The 21,006-nt window shown below is 45.3% G+C and overlaps 1 protein-coding gene across 1 annotated transcript in view; it reads left to right on the top strand.

Moving 5' to 3' along the window:
- Window positions 1-303: 303 nt before the first annotated feature.
- Window positions 304-21,006, top strand: part of ACAP3 (ArfGAP with coiled-coil, ankyrin repeat and PH domains 3) — a 73,336-nt gene continuing 52,633 nt past the window's right edge. Inside the window, exons 1-4 of the mRNA XM_026074143.1 lie at window positions 304-385; window positions 8,067-8,124; window positions 13,033-13,152; window positions 13,666-13,719. Of these exons, the coding sequence (XP_025929928.1) occupies window positions 318-385; window positions 8,067-8,124; window positions 13,033-13,152; window positions 13,666-13,719 (300 nt within the window). The 5' untranslated portion in view covers window positions 304-317. The remainder of the gene's footprint in view (window positions 386-8,066; window positions 8,125-13,032; window positions 13,153-13,665; window positions 13,720-21,006) is intronic.

Here is a 21,006-nt window from a genome sequence, read left to right as displayed (position 1 = left end):
ATGCCTCTGAGTGGCTTCCTTAAAGCACAAGGAAAAATTTATAATGCAAAACCCTCTGGATTCTGGGGAATTGCTGATTTCTCTGAGCAAGGAAACTCAAGCACCTTCTCCTCAGTTGGAAGGGGCTCTGCTTTGCACTGAACAACTAGCAGCTGAGCTTGTGGATTGTTTTCTCTTCTCTCGTGATGGGAATAGCCTGAGGCCTGGAAAAGCATTAGGAGGAAGAGCACGGCATCAGGAAGCAGGAAGGGCAGCCAGCCAGGAGATGACTACACAGCTTTTAGCTACCCAGTAACTGGGACCTTGTATTTTTGGGTATGGGTGAAGTGACTCAATTCTTTCTTGTCAAGATCACTTGGTTTCCTGGCCGGATGCCTCCAACTGGGTAAGTGTGTGAGCCCTAACTGCTGAGTATCTTGTGTACACACTGCAGCTGTTGCCTATGTCTGTGGTTGTCTGGCTGTGTCAGAAGTCAGACATGCTATGGACATGGCAAGCACATAGATTCAGTATGGATCATATGTGCCACTTGCCCTGCCTGTTTATCTCACTTTTGCATTCTTTTGGGATGGACCACTAGAGCTCAGCAGTGAAAGAATGCTGAAGTGATATTACTCATCCCCTTAGAATTATTCCAGGTTATAAGCTTGCTTGTATGACTGAAGGAGTTTTGTCTTTTGTGTATGACATAGTGGTAGAGCAGTGGGAGAATTTAAGTTCAGAAATGAAATTGGCAGAGAATTTAGAATGTTCTTCTGTAAGCAATCAGAGTGAATCCTATAATTTCTCTAGGGAAGCGCAACCAACAGACTCTGGCACTCCAGCTGTGTGCAGAATAAGGCCATTCTGAACCTCAAAAGCAGAGGGATGACCGAGGCACGTTGTGCCCCTGATGGATGGAAATTCAGGTGTTAAAGAATCTGGCCCAGTCTCTTTCCTCAAGTTTTCTCCCTCTCTGGAGCAATGTGCTGGGGCTGTCTTGGCTGTATGAAGCAGCCCCTGTCAAAAAGGATCTCAGTTAACGTTGCTTTAGCTCATTACTGGCTCGTTTGCAATGTACTGAAATAGCAGAGATCATAATGAAGTTGTCTGGCATTAATGCACACCATCCTGTGGAGGGACAGTGGTGAGCTCTGTGAGCAAGGGATAGAGTCATCCCCTGTTACTTCTAGAAGATTCTGCTCCCTGGTTTCTCCATTGACATGGCCAGCCCTGGAGTGAGATTATTTGGTCAGGGAGGAGGAGAAGGGGGAGGCTTGGACTGCTTCTGTTTTTGTACACTGCTGCTCTGCTTCAACCATCTCCTAGCCCTTAAGGAACTTAGAATGCTTTCTAAGAGGCAGAGGGCCAGAGCTACCTAATGAGTGCAAAGAGGAAAAAACCCTGGCTAAGGAGACCAGGCCTATAGGAGAAGACACTGCAGGGCAGGAGTTAGGCACTTGTTCAAGGACTGAGGTCCCTTTTTCTTACACTTACAGCTTATCCAAGATGAATATCTGGCTGCAGTACACCTAACCACATAACTGCCTCATAACCTATCTCTGCAAGGATTTCAGTCAGATATTAAAGAACCACGTAACTAGAAAGGATGGCTAAATGTTCACCCTTGTTTGCTGGAATGTATCTGGAACTGAATAGGCCCCTGAGGTCGCTATCCTCAAAATCAAACACTTGAAACCTTTAATATCAACTCCTTACACCAAATATAATGTCTGAGCCTCATGCTTCCCTAGCCATAGTCACATGTGTTCATAGCTCAGTGGATTCCCAGTCCAAAATGTCTTCCTCCTCCACACACAGTCCACGTATATCAACTCCTTTTCTTAGATTATGATAAAGATAGGGAGTAAATTACAGATGCTCTTTCCACCTTCTAGCAGGAAACAAACTTCTAGACTGCCTTGCTACACTAGCCTCTAGCTGATGGCTTCAGTTTAAACAACGGTTACTGCTGCTTTCCTGGAAAGAAAAGCAACCCCAAAAATCCGAGCTCTTTTTTCAGCTCTTGGAAGCAGGAAGAAACCAAGTGGAAAAATTGAATCYGGGCAATGCATGGCTTGTGAACGCAGAGAATAAAAATAGCTGAAAGTGAAAAAAATTGCCTGAAAGAAGCTCTTCAATTATTTTGTTTCCTTCAAAAGCTTTGCCACTGGCACAGACAGGCTGCCATTCCTATGGGGAAGCCATGTGTTGTAATAAAACTTTAGCACCACATAATTAGAGAGAAAGAAGCTTCTTTTTTGGCTGTGTTTTCAAAGAGCTGGTAGCAGATCGATCGTGGCCAGAGCCCTGGGCATCTTGAGGGGACTAGGGAGTCTGTACTTTCATAATGAGTCACCAGGATTTCATTTTCAGTCCAGCTGATGGGGGGGTGAGGGTGTTTAGATTTCTACTTGGATTCTAGAGGCCACTCCCAGGGAACTGCTTAAGGTTGGAAGAAGTGTTAGGGAAAAGCAAAGAAGAAAGGACTACCAAGCACTTACTTTTTCAGGCTGCTAGAAAGAGTTTCTGGGCTGTTGTTGCCATGGCACAGAAGACTGAAATCTTCATGATGGTGCTTTTCTGCCACTGCTGCAGAAAGACAAAGTAATGTAGTTGTGCTGGCACTGCAGTAACCAGCAGCCCAGTGACTCTGTCTTTCAGGACACTCACAGAACACCCAGTCTTCTGGAAGCCACCCATTCCCTTTTGTGGTGTTAGTACTTTTTAAGCTTATGAGAAATGCTGAGAATACTGCAAAGCCCTGAAATACTCTTATGGGTGCAGTTTGTGCTGAAGATGGTCATCCTGACATCTTGAATTCTCTTTAACTGGAGCAGGCATTTGGTTATTTATCTCTTTCTGGAATTAGAGATAGTTGATAGCAATCATTAGAAACCTGCCTGTTGACTGAGGTGTTGTTCAAAGGAACTCTTCTTCAGGACTGAAAAGCAAAGAAATTTCAAAACACTAATATCCAATCAAATGTTATTTATGAGCCAACAAGATGACCTTTGTTAAATTCACACACTAAAATACGCTTTTCTGGACTGTTTAAAAGGCTTTACAGAAAGATYTTATTGTAATTTTTCTGTGGGCCAGTCCCTTGCTGCCCAGTGGCATGAGTACCAATTGTACAAAAGACAGTCAGGAAGTAGAAGAGAGGAGTGTCAAGTCAGGTGAGCACCGCAACACCACGAAGGAAGGGAGTYTGACATTTCTGCTATGCTTAAGCAGAGGACTTCATTCATTAATGGCATCAGTCTGCAATCTTTCAGCCCATAAATCATCTGTCCAACTCTTCTGTTAGAGTTTGCAAAATCCCTTTTGGTTGTTTGGCTAGAGTGAGCAGACAGGAAAACAGAAAGTGCAATAGATCTTTTCCTAGTGGGCTAGTAGGACCTTAGCCTACCACCATCTATCAATAGCAATGCAGCTTAGGAGGCTCTGAGTCAGGCCAGAGACCTTGAAAGACATTAATGGCAATGCTGAGCACTGGAGGTTGAGCTGCTTTAGTGATTTTCTAAAATGTCCACACTGCATTTCCTTTTTCCCTGAGTGACTGTGGCAGAACAGAGAAGTATTTGTGGAAAGCAAAGGCTGCAATTACACTGTCATCTCAAGATAGAGCCTGTTCTTAAAAAACAAAAGTGTAAAAAAGGAAATAGATACACTATACTTGGTGTTTCTGTTGGTATCATAGAAAAGTACACTTGCTTGTTAACCTGCAACAACTAATTTCCTCCCTTTACACAATGGGGACTGAGAACTCTGCAACTAGAGAAAAGTCAGGCCTTGGGCCACTGCACAAAAGTATTCTTTGCTGGGAAAAGCAAAGTCTGAACTTCTGGCCTGACTATCTCTTACAATGGGTGTCATGGCAGGGAAAGGGCTGTCTAGTTATTGAGGACACAGGGAGACAGAGGTGTAAAACTTMATTTAAAGTGCTCAGCAGGTAGGGTACCCTGTGTAAGGGTATCTATTTTTCCCTGTATGGCAGGAAATAGAGGAGCCATATGTAGACAGTAGTTGTATTTTCTTGAATCCAGTATTTTCGAATGAAATCAGATTGCATGCTGTCTTCTATGATATATAATGGTGATTAATAACCTGGGGCATTTCCTCTGGATTTGATGTTAGACTTATGTTAAGATGTAGGGAGCATTGTTTGCTGAGATGGAATCAAGAGCTCTTGGATGAAAGGAGCAGAGCCATGTCCTTTCCTCACACAGCACTGATAGGATTTTGATGTTTCTTACTGTTTGCAGAGCTGAAGTATGTTGTAGCTCATTTAGGAACAAGAGACCTCCCTCCCCTCTTCTCCTTCACACTCCCTTGCTAAAAGAAACCAGATGAGGAAAGAAGAGCAGACACTGGGTCGAATATTGTAGAGAGAGAATTAAGTGACTGCAGTGGAGTAACACAGCCCATATACAGTCAGCATCCCCCCTCTGCCCTCTATGTCCAGGAATAATGTTGTCAAACCACAAGCTAACAAGAATTTTTAATGGAAAGGGACATTAATGGATGAGACACTCTCCTGCTTGTAAATGATATCAGCTGGGGGACCAGAGAGCRGGGGAAGGGGAGAACGGTAAGCTCTGAAGGAGGGTTACAGCCGTTATGTCACAGTTCTCAAATAGGCAACCAATTTAGATTCAACAAGACAGTTATTAGGCAAGAGTAAATAGACTCCTTAATTCTTAAAAAACACATCCTTTGAGGCTGAACAGCTATGAGAAGGCTGTTTATGAAAACTGTATTTACAGCAATTTGCAAGAGACCATATGCAGCAGATGAAAAATCTGGTGTAGAAACAGCTGAGCTGAGCAGCCTGCTCACAGCAAACAGTGGCCAGACCCTCAGCTGCGCAGAGGCAGTGCCGCTCTCCGGACCGAGGCTTTGGCTGCGCTCCCTGCCTCGTTTTGGGGAGTGAGGGAGCCTCATGCCGCGGCGGGGAGGCAGGTTCTCGGCGGTCAGGGCCGTGCTGTGGCAGAGGCGGGGGAGCCATGCTGCCGCACGCCGCGCCATCCGTGGCCCCGCGCCCCGTAGCTCCGCTGTGGAGCGGGGGTGCCGGGCAGGTTGCGGCGCGGCGAGGCTCTCCCTCCTCGGCAGCAGGGGGCGGCCTTTGGGGCGAGCTCAGGAGAGGTCTGGCGCCAAGGAGAGGGGCATGTGCCCAGGCGGCTCCGGGGCCTGCTCCTGCRGCCCGCTGCAGCCTCCGTGCCAGCACCTCTGGTGGGAGCGTGCACAGCGAGGCAGGTGCACCCAGGACCTTGAGGCACCTGGGCTGGTCGTGAGCTGGCTTTGGTGTGGCAGATGGTGTTTCTCACAGCCTTTYTTTGGCATTAAAGCCAGAAGAGCCTATCCAGGCTCTGCGTGTGGCTTGGGATACCAAATCTCCAGCCTTTGAGGCCAGTCAGATTCAGGGCTTCATTTAATCTCTCTGAAGTAGTGATGGGGTGTTAGGTGCAGGTTCCTGACTGGAGACACTGGACAGCTCTGCCAGTCCTTGTCTGCTGCACCTCAGCATCCAGCAAGGTGGGATGGGGCCAGTGCGTGGAGGCCTTTGCACTGAACCARCTTTGCCTGAGGCTGACGCAGCGTCTCTCGGCACATGAGGAACCAGGTGATTCAATCCTCTTGCAGTACATGCGAACCAGGCAAACACAACCAGCCATGGGTTAGGTTGTGTGACTGGAAACTCCCAATGAGCACCTCCAGGCAATTAAGAACTTTGTGCAAACATTTTTTGAAGTGTTGTTGTCTCCACTACTAGGAGGATACGTTAAATGGCCTAGGTATCCAGTGCTCCTGTTTTGTGAGTGTCTGTCTGGAGGCCAGTAAAAGCATCTGAAGTCTGGGGTGGCAGAAATGATCTTCCCCCTGCAGGTCATTAAGTCRTGAGCAAACAAAGGATTAATCTCTTTATACTGATGTACCACCAGAGGCCCAGGGGTGAAACAGGGCACTACTGGGCCAAGTGGTGTGTAGTCCTGAGAAGAGACAATCCTGTCCCAGAGACCCTGTAGTCCTAGGTGTTCCTCTTTCAAAGCAACTTCATCACTTCTAAGTGTCTGTTCACATGCTAGCTGCAAGAGGCAGCCAAAAGGGTCTGGAGGTTTCCAAACTGCCTAAGACTTGGAAAGTCAACTCCCTAGGGGGAATTCTCTTCAACAGGACACTCAGGAGAGGATTCTTAATCCTCAATACAAGTCTTAATCTGATCTGAGATGTAAAAGCTGCTTTATTGCACATTGTCAAAGCCAAAATAACCAGGGGGGCCAGCAGAGCAGAACTTATTTCATTTACGTTGCCTCCAGCAAAGTTAACAGTCAAGAATGATGGTCCCCTGGGGAAGGGTGCTAATCCATCACTGATTTTTTGTGTGATGCTTCATGTATTATTTAGCCTTTCCAGCCTTCAGTTCCCTGTTTGCAGAGTGGGACAGCGGTATATCCTACTTCTCCTACCAGCTCCAACTTCTTGGAATTCACTGGTGTCAGAAGGGGCTTTGTTCTGCTCTAGCTTGTGCTCAGTTATGTGCCACCCGCTTGAAATAGAGATAAGTAGAAAGACCAGCCATGGCATGCAGGGAGGAGAGTTCCTGTCATTGTATGACATCATCTGGCCTTTGTTGTCATTAACTAATGTGCATACTATGCAAGATGTCCCAGTCAGCTAGCTGTTCTTAGCCCCCATGAAACTTTCTTTGGAGAGTGTGCATGTGTAGAAGAGCTGCTGTCTCCTGCAATGTTTGGCTGAAGCTGATGATGTCCTGGATGCTAGGGACAGGCCTGACAACGCTTGGTCTTCTGTTTTACTCCAATACTGTGTGGCAACAGATTCTCTCCTCCTTATTCTACCTGGATTACTCCAGACTGTAGCAAATGTTGGCCATATCATAGTTTGCAGATGGGGACTGCACCCGCCTGTGCATATATACCGTGGAAGAATGCTTAGAATAGTATTGGTTCATGTGGCTCTAAGTCACATCTCTCCCCTACTCTTCTTTTATCTAGCACATGTATTCAGTGCTGGAATTTTTTAAAACTTGAGTGTAACATTTCAGGAACCAACCTTTTACATCACAAGCCCATAAACTTAAGCGGCTACTTGCTATGTAATTTGAATTACATATCCTTGGTGGATAAGGGTGCCATGAGGTTTACAACATTTTTAGGTGCTTGGTTAAAGGACCAATTGTCCAAGCAGGGACATGCTATAGCAGTGAGCAATGCTCAAGAGAACACTCTTGGGTTTACAGCGCTTGCTGTTGGACACTGGCCTCAAAGAAAGTCATTTCATACCACATGTCTCAGTCTGGGAATGCCTCTTGCAAATGGCTGATATCATGTTAATGTTTCACTTTGTGAGGGAGGCCTGGTGAYCTTTGCAGCTGTATCCCACTAGCCTCTTACTGTCATATCTGTCCAGTGATGTGGAAAGAAAATAGATCTGATAATCATGAAACAGATTTATTCATATGCAGCCAAAGCCCCATGTGAAAGAGACTTATGATGTTCAATGACAACAAGACCAAGATGTCTTTCTACTTGAATGATGGCTCCTAATCTTCAAAGGACATAATTCACTGTGTGGCTGCACTTCAGGCACAATTATAGCCTAGAAAATCAGTTTTTGTGGTATTGAAGCAAGCATATTTGTGCCTGCTGTGAAGGGATGGCTAARGTGTAACCATGGTTGTTTCTGTGTCACTTAGCATTTGCCAGCAATTAACAGCAATGCCTGCAGAATCAGAACAAGGCCACGAAATGAGCTTGCTGTGTATGACTATCACTACACACCTAGATTACTCCGTGACACTGGCAGAAGATAGCAGAATTTCAATCTCCTTTGTGAGCCCTGGGGAATTCATTCCAGATGAGGTGGGATCCTTCTCCCTAGAAGTAGATCCTGAGCTTACCTGGCAGCAGGAAATGCCAAAGTGGGAAGTGCAAATCCCTCCTCSCATCCCCCACTGACACACATGCCTTAATTCCTCCAATCTTTACTTTTCTGGGACTTTTTGGCTTCTCTCCCAGTCATCTTAAGCAATCAATTATTTCTTTTCGCTGTTCTCATTGCAGGGCAACCATTGATGAAGTGGAAACAGATGTGGTGGAGATAGAAGCAAAGCTTGACAAGGTAAGATGGAGCAGCCTACGGCATCAGTTTGGAGAGAGACATATGCATTACTGCTTAGGATGTGGCTCCACCAGCCTCCTCTGAACACGGACCCCATCTCAGGCTATCAAGAAATTATATATATAATTATAATAAATTGGGCTTGTACACAGGGCCATGTCTCCCTCTACTGACAGGCACCTGTCAGGGCTCTTTTGTGATAGCTGGAGAAGTTAGGATTAGAGGTCCAGGCTTGTGCTCCTAATGCTGGAAGATGGCCTTCTTGTTCTGGTCCAGGATCTCGGTGACTAACACTCTGCTTCTCCTGTTGGGGCAAGTTATTTCAATATTGTCCATTTCCCTACTCCACACATCTTGCCTGTGATATTAAGCTGTGTGGGCTAGGAGCTGTTAGGTGTCCACACAGCACAAGCACCACTGTGTCCTGCCCAGGGATATAAGAGAACACTTGYGAGGAGATAAAGGGCCAGATTCAGACTGATGATGGTGGTTCCTGTCTGATGTTCAGCCAGACTGTGTGCCACAGCTGTAATATAACCCTGGAATATCTTCTCATGAATCAGTTCGGCCATTTTGCGTGTATGCTGGTGATTCTTTACGTCTGGTTGGTAGTTTATCACCCCAAATAATGCCCCATTCCGGGATGGTATGTAATCCAGTGAGCAGAGAGCAGGTCAGTAGTTCAGCTTTTGGGGTTCTGTACTTATTAGTAGATTGGCCTTCTCTTCACCACTTGCTCTTCACAAGGAACAAAAGTTATGTCATGCTGGTGTCTGTCTGGTTTAGTGAGTGTTAACAGATAATTCTGGGGCTCTTGGATGACAGACTGTGCAGACATGGGAACTATTACTGTACAGCCACACCCTTGATTTTATTACAGTATCACTGTGCTTTGCAGGATATGATTAGACCTTAATCCTGACCTCTGAAATGCCATTCTGACTTCCTGCCCTTGTGACCCTCCTTCGCTTGCCTCCTTTCCTATCCCATTGTGTCCCTATGCTGGCTTGTTGCTGTGCAGTTGTACATCTATAATTATGGCCTATAATGTATGCTGCTGGATAACAAAAGAGTACTGGACTGAAATGTTAATTACAGAGTTCCGCTAGAAGTGGGATGTGCTCAGTGTTCATCTTCTGGATGCTGGTATTGGCCTTTAAGGTGAGAAACACAGTCATAATCTGTGTGCAAACAGACTGCAAAGGATTGTATAGATGTTACAGGGAGCTGGGCAAAGAGCATTTGTTGTGTATCTGAGACCAAGTGAAGGATGAGGGAGCAACAGGGCAGGGAGTGCTGAAACAGGCTTGGAGCTAAGTCAGAAGAAGGTGGCTTTTCCTCCCCCGCTCCTCCTGATGTCTGAGACATTGGCCCAGTTATTTCTAAACTAGAACAGACAGAAACGCAGAGGAGGAGCCAGAAGAGCTGCTGGCTTTTTAGCTGTGAGATTCCCCAAAGTTAGCAGGGGATAAAATTCTGTATCTGATGGAGAAATGGGCTTTGTTGAAGTCGCAAGCCCTAGGCAAACCTGTGCCCTATAAAACCTACTTACTACTCAGCTGCTAGAAACAGGCATCTACACAAGCTAACTAGCCTCACTGATGAAAGCTGCAAAGGGATTTGGGTTATCCCTGGCATCTATGGACAGGCCTGAGACTCTAAGACACAGCATGGGGAAAAGCTTGCTCTAGCTAACGCTGCTTGAGCAGGGGGTTTGGACCAGATGATCTCCAGAGATCCCTTCCAACCTCTGTGATTCTATGATTTTATGTAGTTCTGTGATTTTAGCACTACTGCTGTTAGTGCCCTCTGTAGTTAGACTGAGGACAACAGACTGGAAGTGCAAGAGCTGTTCAGGGCTCTCAGCTTTGTTATTGTTTARTGCTTTGTTGCTTGCAATAGGAGAGCTACAGGAACAAATTAATATGAGCTCCTTTGGGTGAGGACTACATTAAAGAAATAGTCTCATGTAATTTTGGTCTTCCCCAGATGACAGTTATGGGGTGAGGTTCTGGTAGTGCAAAGTGGGCAGACATCTCATTCTGTTTGTTTGTATCATTCCCCTGTCTGCTGCAGAGGCAGTCACAGTCACAGTCAGCAAAAGGCTCATTGAGCCTGGAATCAGGGCAAGTGAGGCTGGAGTTTGCATCTGAAGATCCACTGAAGTTCAAATTAGTTTCTGTGAGGGCAGCTTTAGACAAGATTCAATCACCCCCATTCGTAGTAAGTCAGCCTCGAATAGCCCAAGGCCTCTTCTGTGTACCAGCYTGGCATATCCCCAGGGTAGGCTTTCTAGAGTTTAGTGTAAATGTTCAGTGGTACTGAAATGGCTGGCATGACTAGTTCTTAAAAGGCAGCAAACTGGCAAGGACTGATTGTATTTCTCTGTCTTTTTTCAGTTTCTTTGAACACTTAGTTTATAAATGATTTACCCTTTAACACCTGTTTAAAATGGAGGTAAAGGGCAGTTTTAAAGATTCACCCAGGAGAACGCCAGAAGTCTGTTTTTGATTACTGTTTCAAAGAGATTTCCTTCACTCTGTCCTGTCCTACATCTGCAAAACCATCTTTCCTCCCTGTGGGAGGCTAAGGGAATAGGATGCTGTTCAGTGCAAGGAGGTATCAAAAATGTGACTCTTAATATTTGTTATTGAACTTTCTGAACTTCCTGTGGTTTGGTAAGTTTGGRATTTAATTGCTTTATGCAGCTAAAGGCAGAAACAGAGATTTCTCATAATATTCAGAAATGGGTGCTTCCTTCTCTCAGCTTGAGTAACCTCAGGTTTGCCTCYAGCTGTCAAAGACCCACTTCCTACCAATGGTGTCCAGTCTCTCTTAATGTTTCAGCAGTTTTTCCAGAKCTAGGGAACATGATTTCTGGGTGTGCTAGTGCTGAATGGCCTTCAGCTACTAATAACACAGCCTTGGCCTCAAGTGTGTGCACAGAGGTATGCTAGAAACTGCCACGTTGCAGAATAGGCTGGATTTCCTTTCCAGAGGATCTATCCAAAGTGTTTCATGTCTGTCTGGGCTCCAGATGTGACAGAAGCTGCATCTGTTTGCTTTCCTTCTCTGGGGTTGGATGGGATAGTACAAGCCTGCTAGCACCCAGTGCTGTTCTGCCAAACTGAATGTACAGGAGAGAATGTGAATGTGAAAGACTGAGGACTGTATATACTGTATATATACAGGTATGCCATGTGTGATTATATATATATTTATACATTCAGATATCCTCAAATATATTCTTACAGATTTGCAGGCAGAGGCCGGCAAGCTTGTTCCGCAGTGCAAGCCTATAGAATGTGATTCAGCACAGACCCCAAAGCCTTGTGGCTACATAAACAGAGCACCAAGCCCAAACGAGTACACCATGCTTCAGTGGGGTTTTGACATTAAGCTAGCAATGTCATACAGCTTGGAGTATGGACAGAGTTCCTGTTACCCTGCCTTTCTTTATCCCTTCTCTAAGATAGTTAGGGAAGAGACATCCCCAGCCTGTAGGTGAGGCTGTTTGACAGATTTAGATTTCTAAAGCCATTTTTCATTAGTGAGATTAATATCTCTAAAAAGCTCCTGKTTTTTGAGAATGAAAGACTTCAGTTCCAAGTGCTGTTTCTTGTCAGCTTCAAAAATTTTTCAGTTAGTTAAAAAGCTTGGAACAGTGATGACTTTCAAAAAATATATATAAAATGGTGTTCAGTGGCCAGCCCTTGTTGCAGGTCTCTTGGCCTGTGGTTTATGGATTTATCTTAAGTTGTTTAACTTAACCCCTTTACAAGGAGTTTTGACTGAAGAGAGATAGGCAAATGGCCAGGAATTCTGACTAGCATGCAAGTTAAAGATCCAGTCTTTATAGCCAGTTCCAGGCATGCTGAGGTAATTTGCTGTGGCTAGAAAGTCTGGGAATGTTCCCTGCAGTTGTTAAATTATCAAAAGCTTCTAAAGGCTCTGCACAAGTGTATGCCCATGCTGCAGGAGGCTACTTCCAAAGTGAGGAAGCTGGCCTCATTTTGCTGCAAGTTCCAAGTAACTTCATTAAAGTTGTAGCAAGGGTGATGATTAGAATCAGAGCATGTGTAGTTTCCTTAAAGTTGCTGACACATTCCTCAGAACAAAACTCCTTCCAGGTCCTAAGGAAAGACTATACCAAGTCACAGGCAGTCCAGAGATATATCTCGCACCAGCATAATTTTCTTGGGCTGCAGAATTGTGGCAAGTGATTCATAGTTAGTTACAGTCTTGATGGTTTAACCAGCATGCCAGGGAAAACAGACATTCACTGACTGCATGCAGCAGACATGGCTTAAGTAGTCCCGGTCATTTGTTTCAGAAAAACGTGATATAAAAATAACAGGCTGCTGAGTGCTGGCTCCCCTTCATTCCAACAGAAGTGCAAGACTGGTCTCCACAAGTAACCTGAAAAGTCAGCTGGGCTCAGAGATTTCTGCTGGCAGTCCCAAAGACCAACATACTCCCAGCAGACAGCTTCTTCCAGACAGCTTATCACTTCTGCCCAGCACCAAGGAGTTTAAYCCCTCCCCCATGAAACTGTATGATTAGATTTCTTTTATTGCAGTCCTGTGGGCTAAGGATGGAATGGATGATAGAAACCCACTGGAAAAGATGGACTACTCTGATTCATCTGTTCTCAGGAGATAGCCTGGAACTGGTTTCTTAAGTGACAAATGAAACGCTGAGAGCACRACTTACTCTGGAAGTGAGGTTTGTGTCCCTGTTTCTGCCATGTGCAGTAAGGGTTGTTAGTGTAGCCACACCAGGAAYGCACCTGGCATCCTACTCTAAAGGTCTTGGAGTCTGGTATGGGTGCAGATTAAATCCACTGTGGTTGCAAGTCAGTTTGATGTGGTCAGCTGCCTCTCTGCTCACACCTCTCTCCTTGTGCAGCTGGTGAAGCTATGCAGTGGGATGATTGAAGCAGGCAAAGCCTACATCACCACCAACAAGCACTTTGTCAGCGGAGTCCGTGATTTGTCACAGCAGTGCAAGAAGGATGAAATGATTTCTGTAAGTCATCCTGTGAGGTGAAGTATGGGACACTGATGGATACGGGAGTGATAACCATCCTGATGCTGTGTACAGATAATATGTCCTAGTACTTTGTACTATTTAAGGGGCCATTTAATGGGAGATTTTACTTTGAGGAGAATATATTGCATCTGATAATGCAATGCTGAAAAATCAGAGTGAGATTCCTCATTTGCAGGGAGAACTGGGCTTTTAAGAAGCCACAGTGCTGTCAAGGTTGTTGGAATCTAGGTCAGTGAGCACCAGTTATTTAGGAAACATGGATAACCAATCTGCAGAAGAAACAACTGGGCACGTTGATTTCAGCACTAAACTGGAAAGGACAGGGAGCCTATGGCTTCAATGCCAGATATTTATTGAATGCCTGCTTGCCAAATGACAGAGTGGCTCTTCAGTGTTTTAATGAGAGTGTCTCTGTCATGTCCTTGAACCCCTGGGGATAAAGGACAGCTGCTCCTATTCACTGCCAGTTCTCTTTGACTTTTTTTACAGGAGTGCCTCGACAAATTTGGAGACAGTCTGCAGGAAATGATTAACTATCACATGGTAAGATGCCACTTCCTCTTGTCTCTTTGTGTGCTGATGGCCACCTCTCCCTCCAGGCACTGATTAATGGTCTCTTGTGTTTGGCTTGCTTGACGCTACACAAAGGTGGGGTCGTTGAAGGGACTCACCGATCCCAGTCCCTGTGTACTGGGTAGCCAAGAGAGCAGCAAAGGGCTGGGAAACGTTGTCTATTGCAAAGGTTCTTCTGTCTTTAATATATTGAATGGAATGAGTTGTGAGTCTGTTACAGCTCACTGATACTCACAATGGTCAGTGATAATGCATCATGTACACTAGCAAATGGGATTTCCACAGGTTTGCAGAGGGGATGCCATTTAGTGAAAGGGTACATACCATTTTGCATGGGTGTCTTTTGGCTTGTTTCAGGTCAGAGGTGTGCAACCAATAAGTAGAGKGGTGAGATTAGAGACCCCTTTCCCAAAGGAAGAGGAGAACTCACGAAGTTCTGCATCGCGTAGGACTTGYTCTTCTTTCTGGATTGCACAGGATGGTGTAGTGGGGACAGACAGGGTCCTGAGGAGCTCTCATACTTGGGACTTTGGGTGTGAACTGCTTGCATGTGTAGCCTTCTTGCCACAGATGGGGAATACACTCTAGAGGTTGGCATTACAGATTTGTGTCATTAGGACACAATGAAGACTGTGAGTGAATCAAAACAAAAGGACTGCTTTGTTGGAGTTGACCCTAGGAGCAGATTTGGTGGGTATTTGCAGGTCTGTGTTTAAGGACAACGCAGACTATATTAATGCTATAATAAGATGAAAGGAAGGAAATGCCCAGACAAGGGCTGTTCTCCTGACCTTTTTCCATCCCAAAACATCTAGGCATGGCATAGAGCTTGTAGAAGAGGAAGGTGCTTCATGTTGATGGCTCCATGCCAGACCCACAGTTTTTAGGTCTGTAACTCTGTACAAGATACAAATACTTTRAAGTGAAGGAAGCTTCAGAGTGTCAGTGCTGGAGTGACCCACYTTTATACCACGATGCCCCTGTCACAGTGTATTAGGCATGAAGCTTACTTTTTGGAACTCAAAGTGCAGTTGGAGAAGAAGCTGCATCAAGTCCATTTAATTACTTCATGAAGCAAGTAGGAAGAGCTGCCTGCTAGTGGAAAATGACAGGGAAAAGAGGTACTACATACCCAGCTCTCYTAGGACTGTTAGTATTTGGAAACAAACAGCTGTACAGGATTGGTGGTGAAGGGGGGAGACTGAACAATCAGTGTGATCATCARAGAAAAGGTGTGTTTATGTCAAAGCAGAGAAAACTGAGTCCTAATTCTTTGAAGCTGCTGAACCTCCCTCTGAAAATATAAGGCCTTTCTGCTAAGGAGCATGTGAACCCCCCAGAAGTTACCCCTCCGTTCCCAGGGATAATATCACACCTGCACTGGTGGGGCTGGGCCAAGGGGTGCATGCAGCCCAGGTATGAGGAAGCTGTCCCAGCCAGAAAGCTCTGGATGCAGAATGCTGTCTATGAGCTCCACCACACCAGCCCTGCAGYTTCCTCTGGATCCCTGGTCTCTGCCAAAAGTGGCACTTCTGGGATTGTTCTTGTCTTAGCCAACTAATATGCAGAAGAACCCTTCCCAGAGCTGCCAAATCCCCAGCTGACTTAGTATAACCCTTCCCATGCAACCCACCTTGTTCAGCAGGGGTGAGCTCCCCGCTATGTGTGAGTCAGAGGTTGTAAAAGATAGTATTTCACTACCACCAGCTGCATGCACATGGGGAAACAAACTTAAACCCTCCCTCCTCCGCGTCTTTGGAGAGCACCCTCTTCCCCTAGCTGCACAGCAGTGTGAGTGCCCTTCCAGGAAATGGCTTTGGAGTGACTGCAGCATCTTGAGCCCACTCTGACAGCTGTACGACTAGCTTAGTTATTTTTGGTGGCCTGCTGCTGTCTTCCTTTTGTGTGTGTATGTGTGCATGCRTATCTTGGCTCATCCATGTCTGAGAATCTCAGCTATGAAGCAGTTGTCAATGCTTACTCCAGGCATGCGGCCAGGACTGTATGTACAACTGGAACAAGTTAAAAAGAAGGGAAAATGTACCAAAAAATGAGTTGGAAAAAATTGTTCTTTAATTTTATTGCTAGAGCACTGGTCTAGAAGACATTCCTGCTTCTATTTCAGCCCTACAAAATCCAAATATAAAACCCTGTCCTGAATGCAGGGGATGAACACACCAAGCTCCAGAGCATTTACACTTTTTTTTTGATGCACAAGGATGAAAAAAACATGAAAGCGCATTGGAGAGACAGATGACAAAAGAGAAAGTTGAGTTCAGAAGACTTGGGCTCAGTGTCCTCTGCCTTTCTTGTGCTCTTAGCCACATGTATTTGGGTTAATGCCTTACTCCTGGCAAAGCATGCTTTATGGATCTGGACCATTGTACCTTTATGCCCCAGTTTCTATATCTGCAAAAAGCATTTCAAATGCTTTCCCCCCTTTGAGAGGCTATGATGAGGGYACACAGACTAATGACTAGCAGAAGCTCTGCTAATGCATGCCAGATAAATGCCAGGATTGTCAGAAAGATGAATCAACATCTTGGGTAATGGTATTTTTGCCTAAACAGTAGAATGGGGTGAAGACAATGAAGAGTAGACAGACAGAGGACAAAGATGACAAGTTTAGTATTGAGATTAAAGGTGCTGGGATTCAAATTCTGCTCAGCCACACTGACTTCTAGGTGATTACACTAATATAACTGGAAATAGCATTGGGCTCCTGTCTGCTGATGGAATTTAAGAAAGACCCACTGTGAGAGAGCAACCCTGTTCCGTGGGAAAGTCTGTAGAGGATTTCAACCATAGTCAACAGACTGCTAGTTAAACAGTGCAGGGAGCAGTTCTGCATTGGCCCYTACCAGTTCAGCTCTCCTGTGCTTCTGTGCTTTGGCTTGGTAAGAGAAGGCAACACCAACAAACTGTAAAGCTGTTTGACCCTTGCAGAACCAAGTGTAGCAGTGCATAAAGCCCTCTGCCCTCTGTGTTAGTTCCCAGTTAGGAGTCTGGTGTCCCTCAGGAGTCACTTTAGTTTAAGCCCCTAAGCAGGGCTGTAGTTTCATGATCTCTTCTAGCTGGCACAGGCTAGTCCTACTACTGAAAGAGGCAGTCTTGCCACCCTTCCTGCATTCTCCCTGCCACTTTCAAGTTTTTCCAGCACCCATTCCTAGTACTGGCCCATGGGGTCGTGCAGCTGCAGAGGGCACTGGTCTGTGTAAATTTGCCATTTTTTTAGCTAGGTTCATTAATAGCCATTTCACAAAGCAGCCACACAAACACAGGAAACTGACTGCAGTGCTAGCTTGTGCTGGCTCAGAGGATTCATGGCTCCTTCTCTGGGTTCCTTCTCTGAACTGTGCTCTGGAGCAGACTGTCTCTCCCCATTGACTACGTAAAAAGGCTTCGGGTGTTATATACCTAAGGTAGTTGTGAATGTCCCAACTTGCATTGCCTTGAAAGATGAGGGAACTAGGAATTGCTGAAGGCTGGTCATTTTGACTGCTTGGCGTTGCTTGTTTGGCAACATTTTGTTGGGGATAACAAAGAAGGTAAAACAAATCAGACAAATTGTTGTAGGCAATGATGATTATGTAAGAGATCAAGGAACTAATGACTCCAACTGGTGGTGCTTGTTTTCATTAGTGAGGTGGAGAATGGCACTGTCCTAGGACACCCAGAGAAATTGTTTCTGTAACATGCCAGCTGTAGAACTGGGAGGCTGATTTCACTGGGTGCCCTAAGAAAAATAGCCTTAGACAACTGGCTTGCCAGTATAGTCTGTTCAGAAACCTGTGCTTAGTGGTTTGAAATAGAACCTGGATGTGCTGCTTCCTCCTGGTCTTATAATGCTTACCTCTTGAGGCATCACTGCAGTTGGAGTTGTAAGTACCAGGATCAGCAGAAAACCCAAAGGTCCTGCTGGCTGCCATGTCACCTTGGGGTCAGATTCAAGGCAGGATGCTGTGCATGAATTTCTCTTGRTAGCTGTACTGTGTCTGGATGAATACTGCATTTCACATTAGGGGCCTGTCATTTCCCTCTCCTAATGATCATGGCAGTGCGTAGGACTGCTGAGATCCTGTACTCTTCTCTTGTAATGACAATCCAGTGATCTGATTTTCAGTTGTACTAATGCTATGGTAGATCTCTRAGGAATAAGGGTCCCCAACCTCAGACATACCCCTCCCAAAACTTCAGTACCTGCTAGGAAAATACCATGGTAAAGTATTTCCCACCCTCTGTTGAGCAATGACTGTGACTCCTCCCCATGTTACAAGAGCAAAATGCCCCACCTTTCCCTTATGAGTCTGGGAGTCCTGCAATTGTCACATTCAGTAAGAAGTGAGAAGAATCAGCTATTTCTACTGTACTAAGTACAGTGTTTAGGGTGATTGGCTCTTTACCAAACTCAGGGAGGGCAGAGGTGCAGAGTCACAGAGGTATTTAGTTCTCCAAGTACCACTGGACTCAAACTGAGGCACTTGGACATCTTTGCAATCATAACCTGTACTTCCTACCTCTGAGAGAAAGTGAACTTTTATTCCTGAGAAATTCCTTATTCCAGAGATTCTGGGTGAGTGAGGGGTCTTCCCCTCACAGTGTAAACACTTTAGAGCTGTGTCTTGAAATCTTTGCTCATGCTAATATCCCAGGGCACTTCCCTCCAAGAAATGTTATGGTCTGCCACATTATTAGTGCTGTTCTGTTTCATCACTCCTCTCCCTAGCAGGAGCCTTTGCCTCAACACAAAATGAGCTAACATTTTGTAGAAACTCCCCTGTCAATTCTCTGGCAAGTACTGTCTTTGCAGCACAGGATGCAGCTGAGCTGCCTGAAGGATGCTGTGTCATGTCACCTCATCAAAATTCCCTGCTCTGGTTAGGGATGCATGGTGCATGGCAGGGAGCAAGCTCCTAGCTACCTCTGTGAGACTTTCGAGCAGTGGGTGGCAGACTGGGATGCCAGAGCCCTGCAGCAACCTTCCTGCACAGCTCGCCAGAGATGAACCATTTTGTTTCACCTGAGCCTGAGTGGCATGAACTGGAATTTTGCTCAAGGGCCTGAAGTCTCCCCCATGATGCCTTCTCCTCTCCGCATACCACACTGGAGTGAATTAATTTTGACTGTGGCTTGCCAAGTTGTTCTGTGCTGGAAATGCTRCTTGCTCATCTAGAAACAGATGCTGTGCTGTCAACATCAAACCCTGCTTGCTTGCTTGTTTGCTTGCTTGCTTCCTTCCTCCCCCAAATACAAAACACCCTCCCTAAAATCAAAACAGGTTCAAAGCTATTAGCAATCTACCAGACCTGTGGGAAAACAACCTTTCCCCCTTTTTCCAGAATCTGATGAATGTAATTAACTATGTGAGTTTAACAAAGTGTGCCTATAGCTAAAAGAGCATAAAGTCACTGTCAGTTCTTACTGGACTGGACTTATAGTAATGAGGCTATGCAATGGCATTTGGAATTACAGCAGTGCAGAAGCTCATATGTATTTTTTTCAGYCCATTGCAAAAGACTGCAAAAAAACTCTAGACTTGAGGTAGATTTTGTTCCCCAAAAACTTCTGATTGGGTCTGAGTTCACTGCACTGCCTTTAAGAACTGATCYTTCTAGTGGAACCACTTAACTTATCAGTCTGTGTGGAGGCATGGTAATCCTCTCCATAGTCTTTTAAAGCAGATGCAACTGGCTATGCTCCATGCCAGCCTCTTGGTGCTGTCTAGCTACCCAGATCAAGAGGTGTACAACATATGGGTAGTTAAAAGCTGTCCTCATCCACTTCCAAACAGCTAAGGAAGGAAAAGGGAAAGGTTTTGCAAGGGCAAGAGGCAGTGAATCCATGGCTCTGCCAAAAAGCAGGAGGTAGTTTCCCCATCAGCCTGTTGCCCTACACATGCTCTGAAAGGAAATATCAGGATCTGCAGCACAACCTTATCACATGTGCACATCAAGGCACCCTTGTCTGAAGGGCTTTCTCTGGGGACATTAAATGGGTTATGAAATGGGATGGTGTGAGGTCGTCAATAAACAGTGGGATGGCATGAGGTTATTAATAAACAATTAATGCTTACATGGAGGAAGGTCCAGGAGGCTGTGGGCTGGTGATCTGGAGAGACTGGAAGACATCCTATTCACATGCTTGGAGTGAAAGCACCTGGGGTYAGAAAGGAACTAAGACAGGTCTCTTTGGGTGTTGTTTTGCCTTCCTTCTGCAGGTGCATTTCCTTCCTGAGGGTTATCTGCACGTTTACAGTGAAAAATTCCCAAGCTCCTGAGACTTGGGACTCTAGTGATGCCATTGATTTCTTTTCTCTTTCTTTACCTGGGAGTTTTTGTGGTGTCTTTTCTACTCAAGGCAGCCTTCTGTGGCCTGTGGAGAAGGGAGATATTCTCTGGATTTCCCTGGAAACTAGCTGGACTTGCTTGACTCAGGRAATTTCTAGTGGCAACCCAAACCCAGGGGGAGGGCTTGAGTCACCAGAACCTATTAGATAGATTTACTGAGGGAATCAGTGCCAGGAGTGCATGGACCCATGGAAATATTCTCATCAAAGAGAGACTTCCAGTGAAATTTTCATTCACAAGAGCAGTCTCATTCCATGAACCCTCTTGGGAAATTTCAAGACATTGCAAAAGTGTCTTAAAGCATTTTGTGTTAGCATTCCACATTCCAAAGCAGTATTAATATCAAAGGGATGAGATATGGGAGTGATTTTACTTACATGGCCCATTGTTGTATAAGAATTGTCTGGAAATGGTTATGTAAACAGTTTAAGACATGGAATCTGAGGGTGGGGTAGGGGGTTAGTCTTGCTACCGGAGCAGGTTAAAAAAAGGGGGGAGGGAAATACTTAGGGGGAAAAAAACAACTTTTTTCACTTAATAAAAGTCATTAAAAAATCAAAATACAGAAAATCCCCAATCAGCTCCCTGCTTTAAAGACCTCCTTTCATTCACCTGCCTGCAGGGTTCTGCAGTCTGCCTACCTACTTGCTTTCCAGCATCCTTATCTGCACTTTTCTTGGCTCATTCCTGTGCAGTCCCCTCTCTCTATTTGATCACAAAGATAAGAAAAGCAAAAGGATTCAAGTAAAAGTTCTGTTGTGATGAGATTACTCTGGCTGAGTCCCTTAAGCGTGTCTTCAGCAGCACCAGGTATTTTCCATCTCAGAAGTCTTAGCATTAACATTGCCCTCATCAGTACTGCTCCAGACAGYGCTGCACTGAGGTACATCAAGCCCTGAGGTTCACTGTC

Source organism: Apteryx rowi, unplaced genomic scaffold (genome assembly GCF_003343035.1).
Source record: "Apteryx rowi isolate R43461 unplaced genomic scaffold, aptRow1 scaffold_38, whole genome shotgun sequence".
Lineage (NCBI taxonomy): Eukaryota > Metazoa > Chordata > Aves > Apterygiformes > Apterygidae > Apteryx > Apteryx rowi.
The sequence above is the reverse complement of the archived record's forward strand: the minus strand, read 5'-3'. Positions and strand labels throughout refer to the sequence as shown.